This window comes from Hyla sarda, unplaced genomic scaffold (genome assembly GCF_029499605.1).
Source record: "Hyla sarda isolate aHylSar1 unplaced genomic scaffold, aHylSar1.hap1 scaffold_1754, whole genome shotgun sequence".
NCBI classification, from domain to species: Eukaryota; Metazoa; Chordata; class Amphibia; order Anura; family Hylidae; genus Hyla; species Hyla sarda.
The window spans coordinates 18787-41617 of NW_026608398.1; the positions used below are offsets into that span (position 1 = coordinate 18787).

The 22831-nt window shown below is 46.5% G+C and overlaps 1 protein-coding gene across 1 annotated transcript in view; it reads left to right on the plus strand.

Moving 5' to 3' along the window:
• Window positions 1-232: 232 nt before the first annotated feature.
• Window positions 233-22831, plus strand: part of LOC130313346 (matrix metalloproteinase-17-like) — a 32795-nt gene continuing 10196 nt past the window's right edge. Inside the window, exons 1-4 of the mRNA XM_056552641.1 lie at window positions 233-349; window positions 21455-21587; window positions 21670-21805; window positions 22040-22314. Coding sequence (XP_056408616.1) covers window positions 269-349; window positions 21455-21587; window positions 21670-21805; window positions 22040-22314 — 625 coding nt within the window. The 5' untranslated portion in view covers window positions 233-268. The remainder of the gene's footprint in view (window positions 350-21454; window positions 21588-21669; window positions 21806-22039; window positions 22315-22831) is intronic.

The following is a 22831-nucleotide window of genomic DNA, read 5'->3' on the forward strand; positions in this document are numbered from 1 at the left end:
ATGATTAGATACACATTTAGCAGGTAGTATCACACATATGATTAGATACACATTTAGCAGGTAGTATCACACATATGATTAGATACACATTTGGCAGGTAGTATCGCACATGTGATGAGATACACTTACAGTTTGGTGCGGGGCGGATGTGTAGCAGCCGGGCGGGTGGGGGAGGCGCAGGGTGGGGTCGCAGGAGGAGCCGGGCTGCGCTCAGGAGATTAGATACCTTACACTGACGGGTGGATACATTGTATCCGGGGAGCGCAGGATGATGATTCTTCTCGCCGGGATCCTCGGTCTGTGCGGGGCAGGAGCCGGGAGCAGCGCCCGGGACATCAGCTCCAGGATGGTGAGCGGGGGCCACAGGGGGACGGAGGGGCCACAGGAGGATGGAGGGGCCACAGGAGGACGGAGGGGCCACAGGAGGATGGAGGGGCCACAGGAGGACGGAGGGGCCACAGGGGGAGGATGGAGGGGCCACAGGAGGACGGAGGGGCCACAGGGGGAGGATGGAGGGGCCACAGGGGGATGGAGGGGCCACAGGAGGACGGAGGGGCCACAGGGGGAGGATGGAGGGGCCACAGGAGGATGGAGGGGCCACAGGAGGAGGATGGAGGGGCCACAGGAGGACGGAGGGGCCACAGGAGGATGGAGGGGCCACAGGAGGACGGAGGGGCCACAGGGGGAGGATGGAGGGGCCACAGGGGGATGGAGGGGCCACAGGAGGATGGAGGGGCCACAGGAGGAGGATGGAGGGGCCACAGGAGGATGGAGGGGCCACAGGAGGACGGAGGGGCCACAGGGGGAGGATGGAGGGGCCACAGGAGGATGGAGGGGCCACAGGAGGGGGATGGAGGGGCCACAGGAGGATGGAGGGGCCACAGGAGGAGGATGGAGGGGCCACAAGAGGATGGAGGGGCCACAGGAGGGGGATGGAGGGGCCACAGGAGGATGGAGGGGCCACAGGAGGAGGATGGAGGGGCCACAGGAGGATGGAGGGGCCACAGGAGGACGGAGGGGCCACAGGAGGACGGAGGGGCCACAGGAGGACGGAGGGGCCACAGGAGGACGGAGGGGCCACAGGGGGACGGAGGGGCCACAGGGGGAGGACGGAGGGGCCACAGGGGGAGGACGGAGGGGCCACAGGAGGGGGATGGAGGGGCCACAGGAGGGGGATGGAGGGGCCACAGGAGGAGGATGGAGGGGCCACAGGAGGATGGAGGGGCCACAGGAGGACGGAGGGGCCACAGGAGGAGGATGGAGGGGCCACAGGAGGATGGAGGGGCCACAGGAGGACGGAGGGGCCACAGGAGGACGGAGGGGCCACAGGAGGAGGATGGAGGTGCCACAGGAGGAGGATGGAGGGGCCACAGGAGGAGGATGGAGGGGCCACAGCAGGATGGAGGGGCCACAGGGGGAGGACGGAGGGGCCACAGGAGGGGGATGGAGGGGCCACAGGAGGGGGATGGAGGGGCCACAGGGGGAGGATGGAGGGGCCACAGGAGGGGGATGGAGGGGCCACAGGAGGAGGATGGAGGGGCCACAGGAGGAGGATGGAGGGGCCACAGGGGGAGGACGGAGGGGCCACAGGAGGAGGACGGAGGGGCCACAGGGGGAGGACGGAGGGGCCACAGGGGAAGAACGGAGGGGCCACAGGGGGAGGACGGAGGGGCCACAGGGGGAGGACGGAGGGGCCACAGGAGGATGAAGGGGCCACAGGAGGACGGAGGGGCCACAGGAGGGGGATGGAGGGGCCACAGGAAGAGGATGGAGGGGCCACAGGAGGACGGAGGGGCCACAGGAGGGCGGAGGGGCCACAGGAGGAGGATGGAGGGGCCACAGGAGGAGGATGGAGGGGCCACAGGAAGAGGATGGAGGGGCCACAGGAGGAGGATGGAGGGGCCACAGGAGGAGGATGGAGGGGCCACAGGAGGAGGATGGAGGGGCCACAGGAGGATGGAGGGGCCACAGGAGGACGGAGGGGCAACAGGAGGGGGATGGAGGGGCCACAGGAGGAGGATGGAGGGGCCACAGGAGGAGGATGGAGGGGCCACAGGAGGATGAAGGGGCCACAGGAGGAGGATGGAGGGGCCACAGGAGGGGGATGGAGGGGCCACAGGAGGGGGATGGAGGGGCCACAGGAGGAGGATGGAGGGGCCACAGGAGGACGGAGGGGCCACAGGAGGGGGATGGAGGGGCCACAGGAGGGGGACGGAGGGGCCACAGGAGGGGGACGGAGGGGCCACAGGAGGGGGACGGAGGGGCCACAGGAGGGGGACGGAGGGGCCACAGGAGGAGAACGGAGGGGCCACAGGAGGAGGACGGAGGGGCCACAGGAGGAGGATGTAGGGGCCACAGGAGGGGGACGGAGGGGCCACAGGAGGAGGACGGAGGGGCCACAGGAGGAGGATGGAGGGGCCACAGGAGGGGGATGGAGGGGCCACAGGAGGAGGATGGAGGGGACACAGGAGGGGGATGGAGGGGCCACAGGAGGAAGGAGGGGCCACAGGAGGACGGAGGGGCCACAGGAGGAGGATGGAGGGGCCACAGGAGGAGGATGGAGGGGCCACAGGAGGATGGAGGGGCCACAGGGGGAGGACGGAGGGGCCACAGGAGGAGGACGGAGGGGCCACAGGGGGAGGACGGAGGGGCCACAGGGGGAGGACGGAGGGGCCACAGGAGGAGGACGGAGGGGCCACAGGAGGAGGACGGAGGGGCCACAGGAGGAGGATGGAGGGGCCACAGGAGGAGGATGGAGGGGCCACAGGAGGAGGACGGAGGGGCCACAGGGGGAGGACGGAGGGGCCACAGGAGGAGGACGGAGGGGCCACAGGGGGAGGACGGAGGGGCCACAGGAGGACGGAGGGGCCACAGGAGGACGAAGGGGCCACAGGAGGACGGAGGGGCCACAGGAGGGGGATGGAGGGGCCACAGGAGGAGGATGGAGGGGTCACAGGAGGAGGATGGAGGGGCCACAGGAGGAGGATGGAGGGGCCACAGGAGGAGGATGGAGGGGCCACAGGAGGAGGATGGAGGGGCCACAGGAGGATGGAGGGGCCACAGGAGGGGGATGGAGGGGCCACAGGAGGGGGATGGAGGGGCCACAGGAGGAGGATGGAGGGGCCACAGGAGGAGGATGGAGGGGCCACAGGAGGATGAAGGGGCCACAGGAGGAGGATGGAGGGGCCACAGGAGGGGGATGGAGGGGCCACAGGAGGGGGATGGAGGGGCCACAGAAGGGGGATGGAGGGGCCACAGGAGGAGGATGGAGTGGCCACAGGAGGACGGAGGGGCCACAGGAGGGGGATGGAGGGGCCACAGGAGGGGGATGGAGGGGCCACAGGAGGAGGACGGAGGGGCCACAGGAGGAGGACGGAGGGGCCACAGGAGGGGGATGTAGGGGCCACAGGAGGGGGACGGAGGGGCCACAGGAGGAGGACGGAGGGGCCACAGGAGGAGGATGGAGGGGCCACAGGAGGAGGATGGAGGGGCCACAGGAGGGGGATGGAGGGGCCACAGGAGGAGGATGGAGGGGACACAGGAGGGGGATGGAGGGGCCACAGGAGGATGGAGGGGCCACAGGAGGACGGAGGGGCCACAGGAGGAGGATGGAGGGGCCACAGGAGGGGGATGGAGGGGCCACAGGAGGATGGAGGGGCCACAGGAGGACGGAGGGGCCACAGGAGGAGGATGGAGGGGCCACAGGAGGACGGAGGTGCCACAGGAGGACGGAGGGGCCACAGGAGGGGGATGGAGGGGCCACAGGAGGGGGATGGAGGGGCCACAGGAGGACGGAGGGGCCACAGGAGGGGGATGGAGGGGCCACAGGAGGGGCCACAGGAGGAGGACGGAGGGGCCACAGGAGGAGGATGGAGGGGCCACAGGAAGGCGATGTAGGGCCCACAGGAGGGGGATGGAGGGGCCACAGGAGGATGGAGGGGCCACAGGAGGAGGATGGAGGGGCCACAGGAGGGGGATGGAGGGGCCACAGGAGGAGGATGGAGGGGACACAGGAGGGGGATGGAGGGGCCACAGGAGGGGGATGGAGGGGCCACAGGAGGAGGATGGAGGGGCCACAGGAGGAGGATGGAGGGGCCACAGGAGGGGGATGGAGGGGCCACAGGAGGATGGAGGGGCCACAGGAGGACGGAGGGGCCACAGAAGGACGGAGGGGCCACAGGAGGACAGAGGGGCCACAGGAGGAGGATGGAGGGGCCACATGAGGACGGAGGTGCCACAGGAGGGGGATGGAGGGGCCACAGGAGGGGGATGGAGGGGCCACAGGAGGAGGACGGAGGGGCCACAGGAGGAGGATGGAGGGGCCACAGGAGGGGGATGGAGGGGCCACAGGAGGACGGAGGGGCCACAGGAGGAGGATGGAGGGGCCACAGGAGGGGGATGGAGGGGCCACAGGAGGACGGAGGGGCCACAGGAGGAGGATGGAGGGGCCACAGGAGGGGGATGGAGGGGCCACAGGAGGATGGAGGGGCCACAGGAGGGGGATGGAGGGGCCACAGGAGGGGGATGGAGGGGCCACAGGAGGATGGAGGGGCCACAGGAAGATGATGGAGGGGCCACAGGAGGATGGAGGGGCCACAGGAGGAGGATGTAGGGGCCACAGGAGGAGGATGGAGGGGCCACAGGAGGAGGACGGAGGGGCCACAGGAGGACGGAGGGGCCACAGGAGGAGGATGGAGGGGCCACAGGAGGGGGATGGAGGGGCCACAGGAGGATGGAGGGGCCACAGGAGGGGGATAGAGGGGCCACAGGAGGACGGAGGGGCCACAGGAGGAGGACGGAGGGGCCACAGGAGGAGGATGGAGGGGCCACAGGAGGAGGATGGAGGTGCCACAGGAGGACGGAGGGGCCACAGGAGGAGGACGGAGGGGCCACAGGAGGAGGACAGAGGGGCCACAGGAGGACGGAGGGGCCACAGGAGGACGGAGGGGCCACAGGAGGAGGATGGAGGGGCCACAGGAGGAGGATGGAGGGGCCACAGGAGGAGGATGGAGGGGCCACAGGAGGAGGATGGAGGGGCCACAGGAGGAGGATGGAGGGGCCACAGGAGGACGGAGGTGCAACAGGAGGGGGATGGAAGGGCCACAGGAGGGGGATGGAGGGGCCACAGGAGGACGGAGGGGCCACAGGAGGGGGATGGAGGGGCCACAGGAGGAGGATGGAAAGGCCACAGGAGGAGGACGGAGGGGCCAAAGGAGGGGGACGGAGGGGCCACAGGAGGGGGATGGAGGGGCCACAGGAGGGGGATGGAGGGGCCACAGGAGGGGGATGGAGGGGACACAGGAGGGGGATGGAGGGGACACAGGAGGGGGACGGAGGGGCCACAGGAGGGGGACGGAGGGGCCACAGGAGGGGGACGGAGGGGCCACAGGAGGGGGATAGAGGGGCCACAGGAGGAGGACGGAGGGGACACAGGAGGAGGACGGAGGGGCCACAGGAGGGGGACGGAAGGGCCACAGGAGGGGGGCGTAGGGGCCACAGGAGGATGGAGGGGCCACAGGAGGAGGATGGAGGGGCCAGAGGAGGACAGAGGGGCCACAGGAGGGGGACGGAGGGGGACGGAGGGGCCACAGGAGGGGGATGGAGGGGCCACAGGAGGGGGATGGAGGGGCCACAGGAGGGGGATGGAGGGGCCACAGGAGGGGGATGGAGGGGCCACAGGAGGGGGATGGAGGGGCCACTGGAGGACGGAGTGGCCACAGGAGGAGGATGGAAAGGCCACAGGAGGAGGACGGAGGGGCCACAGGAGGACGGAAGGGCCACAGGAGGAGGATGGAGGGGCCACAGGAGGAGGATGGAGGGGACACAGGAGGGGGATGGAGGGGCCACAGGAGGGGGACGGAGGGGCCACAGGAGGAGGATGGAGGGGCCACAGGAGGATGAAGGGGCCACAGGAGGAGGATGGAGGGGCCACAGGAGGAGGATGGAGGGGCCACAGGAGGGGGATGGAGGGGCCACAGGAGGGGGATGGAGGGGACACAGGAGGGGGACGGAGGGGCCACAGGAGGGGGACGGAGGGGCCACAGGAGGAGGATGGAGGGGACACAGGAGGGGGATGGAGGGGCCACAGGAGGGGGATGGAGGGGCCACAGGAGGAGGATGGAGGGGACACAGGAGGGGGATGGAGGGGACACAGGAGGAGGATGGAGGGGCCACAGGAGGGGGACGGAGGGGCCACAGGAGGGGGACGGAGGGGCCACAGGAGTGGGACGTAGGGGCCACAGGAGGGGGACGTAGGGGCCACAGGAGGAGGACGGAGGGGCCAGAGGAGGGGGATGGAGGGGCCACAGGAGGGGGATGGAGGGGCAACAGGAGGGGGATGGAGGGGCCACAGGAGGAGGATGGAGGGGCCACAGGAGGAGGATGGAGGGGCCAAAGGAGGAGGATGGAGGGGACACAGGAGGGGGACGGAGGGGGCCACAGGAGGAGGACGGAGGGGCCACAGGAGGAGGACGGAGGGGCCACAGGAGGACGGAGGGGCCACAGGAGGACGGAGGGGCCACAGGAGGACGGAGGGGCCACAGGAGGGGGACGGAGGGGCCACAGGAGGGGGACGGAGGGGCCACAGGAGGAGGATGGAGGGGCCACAGGAGGAGGATGGAGGGGCCACAGGAGAAAGACCAACTACTCCCAACATCATCATCACTGACACTATCCTCACTACTCTCCTCATCATCATCATCATCACTGACACTATCCTCACTACTCTCCTCATCATCATCACTGACACTATCCTCACTACTCTCCTCATCATCATCACTGACACTATCCTCACTACTCTCCTCATCATCATCATCATCATCACTGACACTATCCTCACTACTCTCCTCCTCCTCCTCCTCATCATCATCATCATCATCATCATCACTGACACTATCCTCACTACTCTCCTCCTCCTCCTCATCATCATCATCATCATCATCACTGACACTATCCTCACTACTCTCCTCCTCCTCCTCCTCCTCCTCCTCATCATCATCATCATCATCATCATCATCACTGACACTATCCTCACTACTCTCCTCATCATCATCATCATCATCACTGACACTATCCTCACTACTCTCCTCATCATCATCATCATCATCACTGACACTATCCTCACTACTCTCCTCATCATCATCATCATCATCACTGACACTATCCTCACTACTCTCCTCATCATCATCATCATCACTGACACTATCCTCACTACTCTCCTCCTCCTCATCATCATCATCATCACTGACACTATCCTCACTACTCTCCTCCTCATCATCATCATCATCATCATCATCATCACTGACACTATCCTCACTACTCTCCTCATCATCATCATCATCATCATCACTGACACTATCCTCACTACTCTCCTCATCATCATCATCATCACTGACACTATCCTCACTACTCTCCTCCTCATCATCATCATCATCATCACTGACACTATCCTCACTACTCTCCTCCTCCTCCTCATCATCATCATCATCATCATCATCATCACTGACACTATCCTCACTACTCTCCTCCTCATCATCATCATCATCATCACTGACACTATCTTCACTACTCTCCTCATCATCATCATCATCATCACTGACACTATCCTCACTACTCTCCTCCTCATCATCATCATCATCATCACTGACACTATCCTCACTACTCTCCTCCTCCTCCTCCTCCTCATCATCATCATCACTGACACTATCCTCACTACTCTCCTCATCATCATCATCATCACTGACACTATCCTCACTACTGTCCTCATCATCATCATCATCACTGACACTATCCTCACTACTGTCCTCATCATCATCATCATCATCATCATCACTGACACTATCCTCACTACTGTCCTCATCATCATCATCATCATCACTGACACTATCCTCACTACTGTCCTCATCATCATCATCATCATCATCATCATCACTGACACTATCCTCACTACTGTCCTCCTCATCATCATCATCACTGACACTATCCTCACTACTCTCCTCATCATCATCATCATCATCACTGACACTATCCTCACTACTCTCCTCCTCATCATCATCATCATCATCACTGACACTATCTTCACTACTCTCCTCATCATCATCATCATCATCACTGACACTATCCTCACTACTCTCCTCCTCATCATCATCATCATCATCACTGACACTATCCTCACTACTCTCCTCCTCCTCCTCCTCCTCATCATCATCATCACTGACACTATCCTCACTACTCTCCTCATCATCATCATCATCACTGACACTATCCTCACTACTGTCCTCATCATCATCATCATCACTGACACTATCCTCACTACTGTCCTCATCATCATCATCATCATCATCATCACTGACACTATCCTCACTACTGTCCTCATCATCATCATCATCATCACTGACACTATCCTCACTACTGTCCTCATCATCATCATCATCATCACTGACACTATCCTCACTACTCTCCTCATCATCATCACTGACACTATCCTCACTACTGTCCTCATCATCATCATCATCATCACTGACACTATCCTCACTACTCTCCTCCTCCTCATCATCATCATCATCATCATCATCATCATCATCACTGACACTATCCTCACTACTGTCCTCATCATCATCATCATCATCACTGACACTATCCTCACTACTCTCCTCCTCATCATCATCACTGACACTATCCTCACTACTGTCCTCCTCATCATCATCACTGACACTATCCTCACTACTGTCCTCATCATCATCATCATCATCATCACTGACACTATCCTCACTACTGTCCTCATCATCATCATCATCATCACTGACACTATCCTCACTACTCTCCTCCTCATCATCATCACTGACACTATCCTCACTACTGTCCTCATCATCATCATCATCATCATCACTGACACTATCCTCACTACTGTCCTCCTCATCATCATCATCACTGACACTATCCTCACTACTCTCCTCATCATCATCATCACTATCACCAGTGTCACCATCATCAATATTACAATCAACGCCATTGAAAATAACATTGTTTCCACTACAATCAAAATCATTACCACAATTACTTATCTTCATTGTGATCATCAGTATCACCTACCTCATCAGTATCACAATCATCACTAATATCATCTTCAGTGTAATCACCTACCTCATCAGTATCACAATCATCACTAATATCATCTTCAGTGTAATCACCTACCTCATCAGTATCACAATCATCACTAATATCATCTTCAGTGTAATCACCTACCTCATCAGTATCACAATCATCACTAATATCCTCAATGTAATCACCAACCTCATCAGTATCACAATCATCACTAATATCTTCAATGTAATCACCTACCTCATCAGTATCACAATCATCACTAATATCTTCAATGTAATCACCTACCTCATCAGTATCACAATCATCACTAATATCCTCAATGTAATCACCTACCTCATCAGTATCACAATCATCACTAATATCTTCAATGTAATCACCTACCTCATCAGTATCACAATCATCACTAATATCATCTTCAGTGTAATCACCTACCTCATCAGTATCACAATCATCACTAATATCATCTTCAGTGTAATCACCTACCTCATCAGTATCACAATCATCACTAGTATCATCAATGTAATCACCAACCTCATCAGTATCACAATCATCACTAATATCCTCAATGTAATCACCTACCTCATCAGTATCACAATCATCACTAATATCTTCAATGTAATCACCTACCTCATCAGTATCACAATCATCACTAATATAATCACCTACCTCATCAGTATCACAATCATCACTAATATCATCTTCAATGTAATCACCTACATCATCAGTATCACAATCATCACTAATATCTTCAATGTAATCACCTACCTCATCAGTATCACAATCATCACTAATATCTTCAATGTAATCACCTACCTCATCAGTATCACAATCATCACTAATATCATCTTCAGTGTAATCACCTACCTCATCAGTATCACAATCATCACTAATATCATCTTCAATGTAATCACCTACATCATCAGTATCACAATCATCACTAATATCTTCAATGTAATCACCTACCTCATCAGTATCACAATCATCACTAATATCTTCAATGTAATCACCTACCTCATCAGTATCACAATCATCACTAATATCATCTTCAGTGTAATCACCTACCTCATCAGTATCACAATCATCACTAATATCATCAATGTAATCACCTACCTCATCAGTATCACAATCATCACTAATATCTTCAATGTAATCACCTACCTCATCAGTATCACAATCATCACTAATATCATCTTCAGTGTAATCACCTACATCATCAGTATCACAATCATCACTAATATCATCAATGTAATCACCTACCTCATCAGTATCACAATCATCACTAATATCATCTTCAGTGTAATCACCTACATCATCAGTATCACAATCATCACTAATATCTTCAATGTAATCACCTACCTCATCAGTATCACAATCATCACTAATATCTTCAATGTAATCACCTACCTCATCAGTATCACAATCATCACTAATATCATCTTCAGTGTAATCACCTACCTCATCAGTATCACAATCATCACTAATATCATCAATGTAATCACCTACCTCATCAGTATCACAATCATCACTAATATCTTCAATGTAATCACCTACCTCATCAGTATCACAATCATCACTAATATCATCTTCAGTGTAATCACCTACATCATCAGTATCACAATCATCACTAATATCTTCAATGTAATCACCTACCTCATCAGTATCACCATCATCACTAATATCATCAATGTAATCACCTACCTCATCAGTATCACAATCATCACTAATATCTTCAATGTAATCACCTACCTCATTAGTATCACAATCATCACTAATATCATCTTCAATGTAATCACCTACCTCATCAGTATCACAATCATCACTAATATCTTCAATGTAATCACCTACCTCATCAGTATCACAATCATCACTAATATCTTCAATGTAATCACCTACCTCATCAGTATCACAATCATCACTAATATCTTCAATGTAATCACCTACCTCATCAGTATCACAATCATCACTAATATCTTCAATGTAATCACCTACCTCATCAGTATCACAATCATCACTAATATCATCTTCAGTGTAATCACCTACCTCATCAGTATCACAATCATCACTAATATCATCTTCAGTGTAATCACCTACCTCATCAGTATCACAATCATCACTAATATCATCAATGTAATCACCTACCTCATCAGTATCACAATCATCACTAATATCATCAATGTAATCACCTACCTCATCAGTATCACAATCATCACTAATATCATCAATGTAATCACCTACCTCATCAGTATCACAATCATCACTAATATCATCAATGTAATCACTTACCTCATCAGTATCACCTACCTCATCAGTATCACAATCATCACTAATATCTTCAATGTAATCACCTACCTCATCAGTATCACAATCATCACTAATATCTTCAATGTAATCACCTACCTCATCAGTATCACAATCATCACTAATATAATCACCTACCTCATCAGTATCACAATCATCACTAATATCTTCAATGTAATCACCTACCTCATCAGTATCACAATCATCACTAATATCATCAATGTAATCACCTACCTCATCAGTATCACAATCATCACTAATATCATCAATGTAATCACTTACCTCATCAGTATCACCTACCTCATCAGTATCACAATCATCACTAATATCATCTTCAATGTAATCACCGACCTCATCAGTATCACAATCATCACTAATATCCTCAATGTAATCACCTACCTCATCAGTATCACAATCATCACTAATATAATCACCTACCTCATCAGTATCACAATCATCACTAATATCTTCAATGTAATCACCTACCTCATCAGTATCACAATCATCACTAATATCTTCAATGTAGTCACCTACCTCATCAGTATCACAATCATCACTAATATCATCTTCAGTGTAATCACCTACCTCATCAGTATCACAATCATCACTAATATCCTAAATGTAATCACCTACCTCATCAGTATCACAATCATCACTAATCTCTTCAATGTAATCACCTACCTCATCAGTATCACAATCATCACTAATATCATCAATGTAATCACCAACCTCATCAGTATCACAATCATCACTAATATCTTCAATGTAATCACCTACCTCATCAGTATCACAATCATCACTAATATCCTCAATGTAATCACCTACCTCATCAGTATCACAATCATCACTAATATCATCTTCAGTGTAATCACCTACCTCATCAGTATCACAATCATCACTAATATCTTCAATGTAATCACCTACCTCATCAGTATCACAATCATCACTAATATCCTCAATGTAATCACCTACCTCATCAGTATCACAATCATCACTAATCTCTTCAATGTAATCACCTACCTCATCAGTATCACAATCATCACTAATATCATCAATGTAATCACCAACCTCATCAGTATCACAATCATCACTAATATCATCAATGTAATCACCAACCTCATCAGTATCACAATCATCACTAATATCCTCAATGTAATCACCTACCTCATCAGTATCACAATCATCACTAATATCATCTTCAGTGTAATCACCTACCTCATCAGTATCACAATCATCACTAATATCTTCAATGTAATCACCTACCTCATCAGTATCACAATCATCACTAATATCCTCAATGTAATCACCTACCTCATCAGTATCACAATCATCACTAATATCATCAATGTAATCACCAACCTCATCAGTATCACAATCATCACTAATATCCTCAATGTAATCACCAACCTCATCAGTATCACAATCATCACTAATATCTTCAATGTAATCACCTACCTCATCAGTATCACAATCATCACTAATATCCTCAATGTAATCACCTACCTCATCAGTATCACAATCATCACTAATATCTTCAATGTAATCACCTACCTCATCAGTATCACAATCATCACTAATATAATCACCTACCTCATCAGTATCACAATCATCACTAATATCATCTTCAATGTAATCACCTACATCATCAGTATCACAATCATCACTTATATCTTCAATGTAATCACCTACCTCATCAGTATCACAATCATCACTAATATCATCTTCAGTGTAATCACCTACATCATCAGTATCACAATCATCACTTATATCTTCAATGTAATCACCTACCTCATCAGTATCACAATCATCACTAATATCATCTTCAATGTAATCACCTACATCATCAGTATCACAATCATCACTAATATCTTCAATGTAATCACCTACCTCATCAGTATCACAATCATCACTAATATCTTCAATGTAATCACCTACCTCATCAGTATCACAATCATCACTAATATCATCTTCAGTGTAATCACCTACCTCATCAGTATCACAATCATCACTAATATCATCAATGTAATCACCTACCTCATCAGTATCACAATCATCACTAATATCATCTTCAATGTAATCACCTACCTCATTAGTATCACAATCATCACTAATATCTTCAATGTAATCACCTACATCATCAGTATCACAATCATCACTAATATCATCAATGTAATCACCTACCTCATCAGTATCACAATCATCACTAATATCTTCAATGTAATCACCTACCTCATCAGTATCACAATCATCACTAATATCTTCAATGTAATCACCTACCTCATCAGTATCACAATCATCACTATCTTCAATGTAATCACCTACCTCATCAGTATCACAATCATCACTAATATCTTCAATGTAATCACCTACCTCATCAGTATCACAATCATCACTAATATCATCTTCAGTGTAATCACCTACCTCATCAGTATCACAATCATCACTAATATCATCTTCAGTGTAATCACCTACCTCATCAGTATCACAATCATCACTAATATCATCAATGTAATCACCTACCTCATCAGTATCACAATCATCACTAATATCATCAATGTAATCACCTACCTCATCAGTATCACAATCATCACTAATATCATCAATGTAATCACTTACCTCATCAGTATCACCTACCTCATCAGTATCACAATCATCACTAATATCTTCAATGTAATCACCTACCTCATCAGTATCACAATCATCACTAATATCATCAATGTAATCACCTACCTCATCAGTATCACAATCATCACTAATATCATCTTCAATGTAATCACCTACCTCATCAGTATCACAATCATCACTAATATCTTCAATGTAATCACCTACCTCATCAGTATCACAATCATCACTAATATCATCTTCAGTGTAATCACCTACCTCATCAGTATCACAATCATCACTAATATCATCTTCAGTGTAATCACCTACATCATCAGTATCACAATCATCACTAATATCATCAGTGTAATCACCTACCTCATCAGTATCACAATCATCACTAATATCATCTTCAGTGTAATCACCTACATCATCAGTATCACAATCATCACTAATATCTTCAATGTAATCACCTACCTCATCAGTATCACAATCATCACTAATATCATCAGTGTAATCACCTACCTCATCAGTATCACAATCATCACTAATATCATCAGTGTAATCACCTACCTCATCAGTATCACAATCATCACTAATATCATCAGTGTAATCACCTACCTCATCAGTATCACAATCATCACTAATATCATCTTCAGTGTAATCACCTACCTCATCAGTATCACAATCATCACTAATATCATCTTCAATGTAATCACCTACCTCATCAGTATCACAATCATCACTAATATCATCAATGTAATCACCTACCTCATCAGTATCACAATCATCACTAATATCTTCAATGTAATCACCTACCTCATCAGTATCACAATCATCACTAATATCTTCAATGTAATCACTTACCTCATCAGTATCACAATCATCACTAATATCATCAATGTAATCACTTACCTCATCAGTATCACCTACCTCATCAGTATCACAATCATCACTAATATCATCTTCAATGTAATCACCTACCTCATCAGTATCACAATCATCACTAATATCCTCAATGTAATCACCTACCTCATCAGTATCACAATCATCACTAATATAATCACCTACCTCATCAGTATCACAATCATCACTAATATCTTCAATGTAATCACCTACCTCATCAGTATCACAATCATCACTAATATCTTCAATGTAGTCACCTACCTCATCAGTATCACAATCATCACTAATATCATCTTCAATGTAATCACCTACCTCATCAGTATCACAATCATCACTAATATCATCTTCAGTGTAATCACCTACCTCATCAGTATCACAATCATCACTAATATCTTCAATGTAATCACCTACATCATCAGTATCACAATCATCACTAATATCATCAGTGTAATCACCTACCTCATCAGTATCACAATCATCACTAATATCATCTTCAGTGTAATCACCTACCTCATCAGTATCACAATCATCACTAATATCATCTTCAATGTAATCACCTACATCATCAGTATCAGAATCATCACTAATATCATCAATGTAATCACCTACCTCATCAGTATCACAATCATCACTAATATCATCAATGTAATCACCTACCTCATCAGTATCACAATCATCACTAATATCATCTTCAGTGTAATCACCTACCTCATCAGTATCACAATCATCACTAATATCATCTTCAATGTAATCACCTACATCATCAGTATCACAATCATCACTAATATCATCAATGTAATCACCTACCTCATCAGTATCACAATCATCACTAATATCATCTTCAATGTAATCACCTACCTCATCAGTATCACAATCATCACTAATATCTTCAATGTAATCACCTACCTCATAAGTATCACAATCATCACTAATATAATCACCTACCTCATCAGTATCACAATCATCACTAATATCTTCAATGTAATCACCTACCTCATCAGTATCACAATCATCACTAATATCATCTTCAATGTAATCACCTACCTCATCAGTATCACAATCATCACTAATATCCTCAATGTAATCACCTACCTCATCAGTATCACAATCATCACTAATATAATCACCTACCTCATCAGTATCACAATCATCACTAATATCTTCAATGTAATCACCTACCTCATCAGTATCACAATCATCACTAATATCTTCAATGTAATCACCTACCTCATCAGTATCACAATCATCACTAATATCATCTTCAATGTAATCACCTACCTCATTAGTATCACAATCATCACTAATATCATCAATGTAATCACCTACCTCATCAGTATCACAATCATCACTAATATCTTCAATGTAATCACCTACCTCATCAGTATCACAATCATCACTAATATCTTCAATGTAATCACCTACCTCATCAGTATCACAATCATCACTAATATAATCTTCAGTGTAATCACCTACCTCATCAGTATCACAATCATCACTAATATCTTCAATGTAATCACCTACCTCATTAGTATCACAATCATCACTAATATCATCAATGTAATCACCTACCTCATCAGTATCACAATCATCACTAATATCATCTTCAGTGTAATCACCTACCTCATCAGTATCACAATCATCACTAATATCATCAATGTAATCACCTACCTCATCAGTATCACAATCATCACTAATATCATCTTCAGTGTAATCACCTACCTCATTAGTATCACAATCATCACTAATATCTTCAATGTAATCACCTACCTCATCAGTATCACAATCATCACTAATATCTTCAATGTAATCACCTACCTCATCAGTATCACAATCATCACTAATATCTTCAATGTAATCACCTACCTCATCAGTATCACAATCATCACTAATATCCTCAATGTAATCACCTACCTCATCAGTATCACAATCATCACTAATATCCTCAATGTAATCACCTACCTCATCAGTATCACAATCATCACTAATATCTTCAATGTAATCACCAACCTCATCAGTATCACAATCATCACTAATATCATCAGTGTAATCACCTACCTCATCAGTATCACAATCATCACTAATATCATCTTCAGTGTAATCACCTACCTCATCAGTATCACAATCATCACTAATATCATCTTCAGTGTAATCACCTACCTCATCAGTATCACAATCATCACTAATATCATCAATGTAATCAACTACCTCATCAGTATCACAATCATCACTAATATCTTCAATGTAATCACCTACCTCATAAGTATCACAATCATCACTAATATAATCACCTACCTCATCAGTATCACAATCATCACTAATATCTTCAATGTAATCACCTACCTCATCAGTATCACAATCATCACTAATATCATCTTCAATGTAATCACCTACCTCATCAGTATCACAATCATCACTAATATCCTCAATGTAATCACCTACCTCATCAGTATCACAATCATCACTAATATAATCACCTACCTCATCAGTATCACAATCATCACTAATATCTTCAATGTAATCACCTACCTCATCAGTATCACAATCATCACTAATATCATCAATGTAATCACCTACCTCATCAGTATCACAATCATCACTAATATCTTCAATGTAATCACCTACCTCATCAGTATCACAATCATCACTAATATCTTCAATGTAATCACCTACCTCATTAGTATCACAATCATCACTAATATCATCAATGTAATCACCTACCTCATCAGTATCACAATCATCACTAATATCTTCAATGTAATCACCTACCTCATCAGTATCACAATCATCACTAATATCTTCAATGTAATCACTTACCTCATCAGTATCACAATCATCACTAATATCATCTTCAGTGTAATCACCTACCTCATCAGTATCACAATCATCACTAATATCTTCAATGTAATCACCTACCTCATCAGTATCACCTACCTCATCAGTATCACAATCATCACTAATATCTTCAATGTAATCACCTACCTCATCAGTATCACAATCATCACTAATATCTTCAATGTAATCACCTACCTCATCAGTATCACAATCATCACTAATATAATCACCTACCTCATCAGTATCACAATCATCACTAATATCATCAATGTAATCACCTACCTCATCAGTATCACAATCATCACTAATATCTTCAATGTAATCACCTACCTCATCAGTATCACAATCATCACTAATATCTTCAATGTAATCACCTACCTCATCAGTATCACAATCATCACTAATATCCTCAATGTAATCACCTACCTCATCAGTATCACAATCATCACTAATATCATCTTCAGTGTAATCACCTACCTCATCAGTATCACAATCATCACTAATATCTTCAATATAATCACCTACCTCATAAGTATCACAATCATCACTAATATAATCACCTACCTCATCAGTATCACAATCATCACTAATATCTTCTCAATGTAATCACCTACCTCATCAGTATCACAATCATCACTAATATCTTCAGTGTAATCACCTACCTCATCAGTATCACAATCATCACTAATATCATCTTCAGTGTAATCACCTACCTCATCAGTATCACAATCATCACTAATATCATCAATGTAATCACCTACCTCATCAGTATCACAATCATCACTAATATCATCAATGTAATCACTTACCTCATCAGTATCACCTACCTCATCAGTATCACAATCATCACTAATATCTTCAATGTAATCACCTACCTCATCAGTATCACAATCATCACTAATATCTTCAATGTAATCACCTACCTCATAAGTATCACAATCATCACTAATATAATCACCTACCTCATCAGTATCACAATCATCACTAATATCTTCAATGTAATCACCTACCTCATCAGTATCACAATCATCACTAATATCATCTTCAATGTAATCACCTACCTCATCAGTATCACAATCATCACTAATATCCTCAATGTAATCACCTACCTCATCAGTATCACAATCATCACTAATATAATCACCTACCTCATCAGTATCACAATCATCACTAATATCTTCAATGTAATCACCTACCTCATCAGTATCACAATCATCACTAATATCATCAATGTAATCACCTACCTCATCAGTATCACAATCATCACTAATATCTTCAATGTAATCACCTACCTCATCAGTATCACAATCATCACTAATATCTTCAATGTAATCACCTACCTCATTAGTATCACAATCATCACTAATATCATCAATGTAATCACCTACCTCATCAGTATCACAATCATCACTAATATCTTCAATGTAATCACCTACCTCATCAGTATCACAATCATCACTAATATCTTCAATGTAATCACCTACCTCATCAGTATCACAATCATCACTAATATCTTCAATGTAATCACCTACCTCATCAGTATCACAATCATCACTAATATCCTCAATGTAATCACCTACCTCATCAGTATCACAATCATCACTAATATCATCTTCAGTGTAATCACCTACCTCATCAGTATCACAATCATCACTAATATCTTCAATGTAATCACCTACCTCATCAGTATCACAATCATCACTAATATCTTCAATGTAATCACCTACCTCATCAGTATCACCTACCTCATCAGTATCACAATCATCACTAATATCTTCAATGTAATCACCTACCTCATCAGTATCACAATCATCACTAATATCTTCAATGTAATCACCTACCTCATCAGTATCACAATCATCACTAATATAATCACCTACCTCATCAGTATCACAATCATCACTAATATCTTCAATGTAATCACCTACCTCATCAGTATCACAATCATCACTAATATCCTCTTCAATGTAATCACCTACCTCATCAGTATCACAATCATCACTAATATCATCTTCAGTGTAATCACCTACCTCATCAGTATCACAATCATCAATAATATCTTCAATGTAATCACCTACCTCATCAGTATCACAATCATCACTAATATCTTCAATGTAATCACCTACCTCATCAGTATCACAATCATCACTAATATCCTCAATGTAATCACCTACCTCATCAGTATCACAATCATCACTAATATCATCTTCAGTGTAATCACCTACCTCATCAGTATCACAATCATCACTAATATCATCTTCAGTGTAATCACCTACCTCATCAGTATCACAATCATCACTAATATCCTCAATGTAATCACCTACCTCATCAGTATCACAATCATCACTAATATCATCTTCAGTGTAATCACCTACCTCATTAGTATCACAATCATCACTAATATCTTCAATGTAATCACCTACCTCATCAGTATCACAATCATCACTAATATCTTCAATGTAATCACCTACCTCATCAGTATCACCTACCTCATCAGTATCACAATCATCACTAATATCTTCAATGTAATCACCTACCTCATCAGTATCACAATCATCACTAATATAATCACCTACCTCATCAGTATCACAATCATCACTAATATCATCAATGTAATCACCTACCTCATCAGTATCACAATCATCACTAATATCTTCAATGTAATCACCTACCTCATCAGTATCACAATCATCACTAATATCCTCTTCAATGTAATCACCTACCTCATCAGTATCACAATCATCACTAATATCATCTTCAGTGTAATCACCTACCTCATCAGTATCACAATCATCACTAATATCATCAATGTAATCACCTACCTCATCAGTATCACAATCATCACTAATATCTTCAATGTAATCACCTACCTCATCAGTATCACAATCATCACTAATATCTTCAATGTAATCACCTACCTCATCAGTATCACAATCATCACTAATATCATCTTCAGTGTAATCACCTACCTCATCAGTATCACAATCATCACTAATATCTTCAATATAATCACCTACCTCATAAGTATCACAATCATCACTAATATAATCACCTACCTCATCAGTATCACAATCATCACTAATATCATCTTCAGTGTAATCACCTACCTTATCAGTATCACAATCATCACTAATATCCTCAATGTAATCACCTACCTCATCAGTATCACAATCATCACTAATATCATCTTCAGTGTAATCACCTACCTCATCAGTATCACAATCATCACTAATATCATCAATGTAATCACCTACCTCATCAGTATCACAATCATCACTAATATCATCAATGTAATCACCTACCTCATCAGTATCACAATCATCACTAATATCCTCAATGTAATCACCTACCTCATCAGTATCACAATCATCACTAATATCATCAATGTAATCACCTACCTCATCAGTATCACAATCATCACTAATATCTTCAATGTAATCACCTACCTCATCAGTATCACCATCATCACTAATATCATCAATGTAATCACCTACCTCATCAGTATCACAATCATCACTAATATCATCAATGTAATCACCTACCTCATCAGTATCACAATCATCACTAATATCATCTTCAATGTAATCACCTACCTCATCAGTATCACTAACATCACCATCATCTTCCCTATGATCATCACCATCATGTTCACTATGATCACCAGTATCACTAACATCATAATCCTTACCCTATTCATATTTATGATCACACCCAGGACTGGCTGACGCGTTATGGTTACCTACCCCCGCCGGACCCGTACTCTGCGCAGCAGCAAACACTGGATGGACTGCGGGAAGCGGTGAAGACCATGCAGAGATTTGCAGGCCTGAGGGAGACTGGGATTCTGGGTAATACTGGTGCCCCTCCTCACTGTCCCCACCTAATGTTACCCTGACACTATTGTCACATCGTAATCTTTCCTCACCGCAGATCGAGACACCGTGGCCATGATGGACAAGCCTCGCTGCTCCCTCCCCGACATCATGACGTTTGGGTACCAGGGGCACCGGAGAAAACGATATGCTCCCAGTGGGTCAGTGTGGCAGAAGAGACATTTGACTTGGAGGTAGGAGGCATTATGGGGGCAGGGAGGAGATGTGCCACGTGACCACGTCCACTCATTACCAGAAGGGGGAACAGGAAGATTTACAGTTATGGGACTCTGGGTTACAACCAATGGCTACCAATCCCAGTATAAGAACGGGTGGAGGGGGGCACAATACATATTACAAATCTGGGGGTCATATATACGGGGATATCGCTCCACGTGGGCTGATCCACCAAAAATCTTGTTTTGCAGGGTGGAGAGTTTTCCAATTTTTCCTTCCCAAGAAACCACCAAACAAGTGATAGAGGGCGCTCTGCTAGCGTGGAGCCGGGAGAGCAACCTGGACTTCAGCCAGAGCACGGGAGCCGGTGACGCCGATCTGCGGGTCAGCTTTGTGGACGGGTCGCATGGGGACGGCTATCCTTTCGATGGACCAGGAGGTACCCTGGGTCATGCTTTCTTTCCTGGTGTAGGAGCCAGTGCCGGGGCCACTCACATGGACGCCGATGAGCATTGGACATATAATGGTAAGATGGCGACTGACCCACAGCTGATGGGAGAACCAGGCGCCTCCCCTCCCCCTCCCGGCTTTGTATCTTCATTTCTTGTGTTGTGGTCACGTTTCCTCACCTCCTGTTTACTAAGAAATCAGAAAGGAAGTTTTTTTTTTAGGAAGGAAGAGGAGATTTTGTCACGTTTCTCGTGTGTAGAGAAAAGTTTGTGTTGTGCTGTGTTGGAGGATATGCTGCCATGTAGTGTCCTCAGAGTGATGGACACCAATGGTGGAGGATATGCTGCCATGTAGTGTCCTCAGAGTGATGGACACCAATGGTGGAGGATATGCTGCCATGTAGTGTCCTCAGAGTGATGGACACCAATGGTGGAGGATATGCTGCCATGTAGTGTCCTCAGAGTGATGGACACCAATGATGGAGGATATGCTGCCATACATCTGGGCCTGGGATATCAGGAGAGGGCACCAGTGACCCCAGCACCAGTTCAGACATCATCAATGGCCCCGGCCCCAGTTAGGACACCATCAGT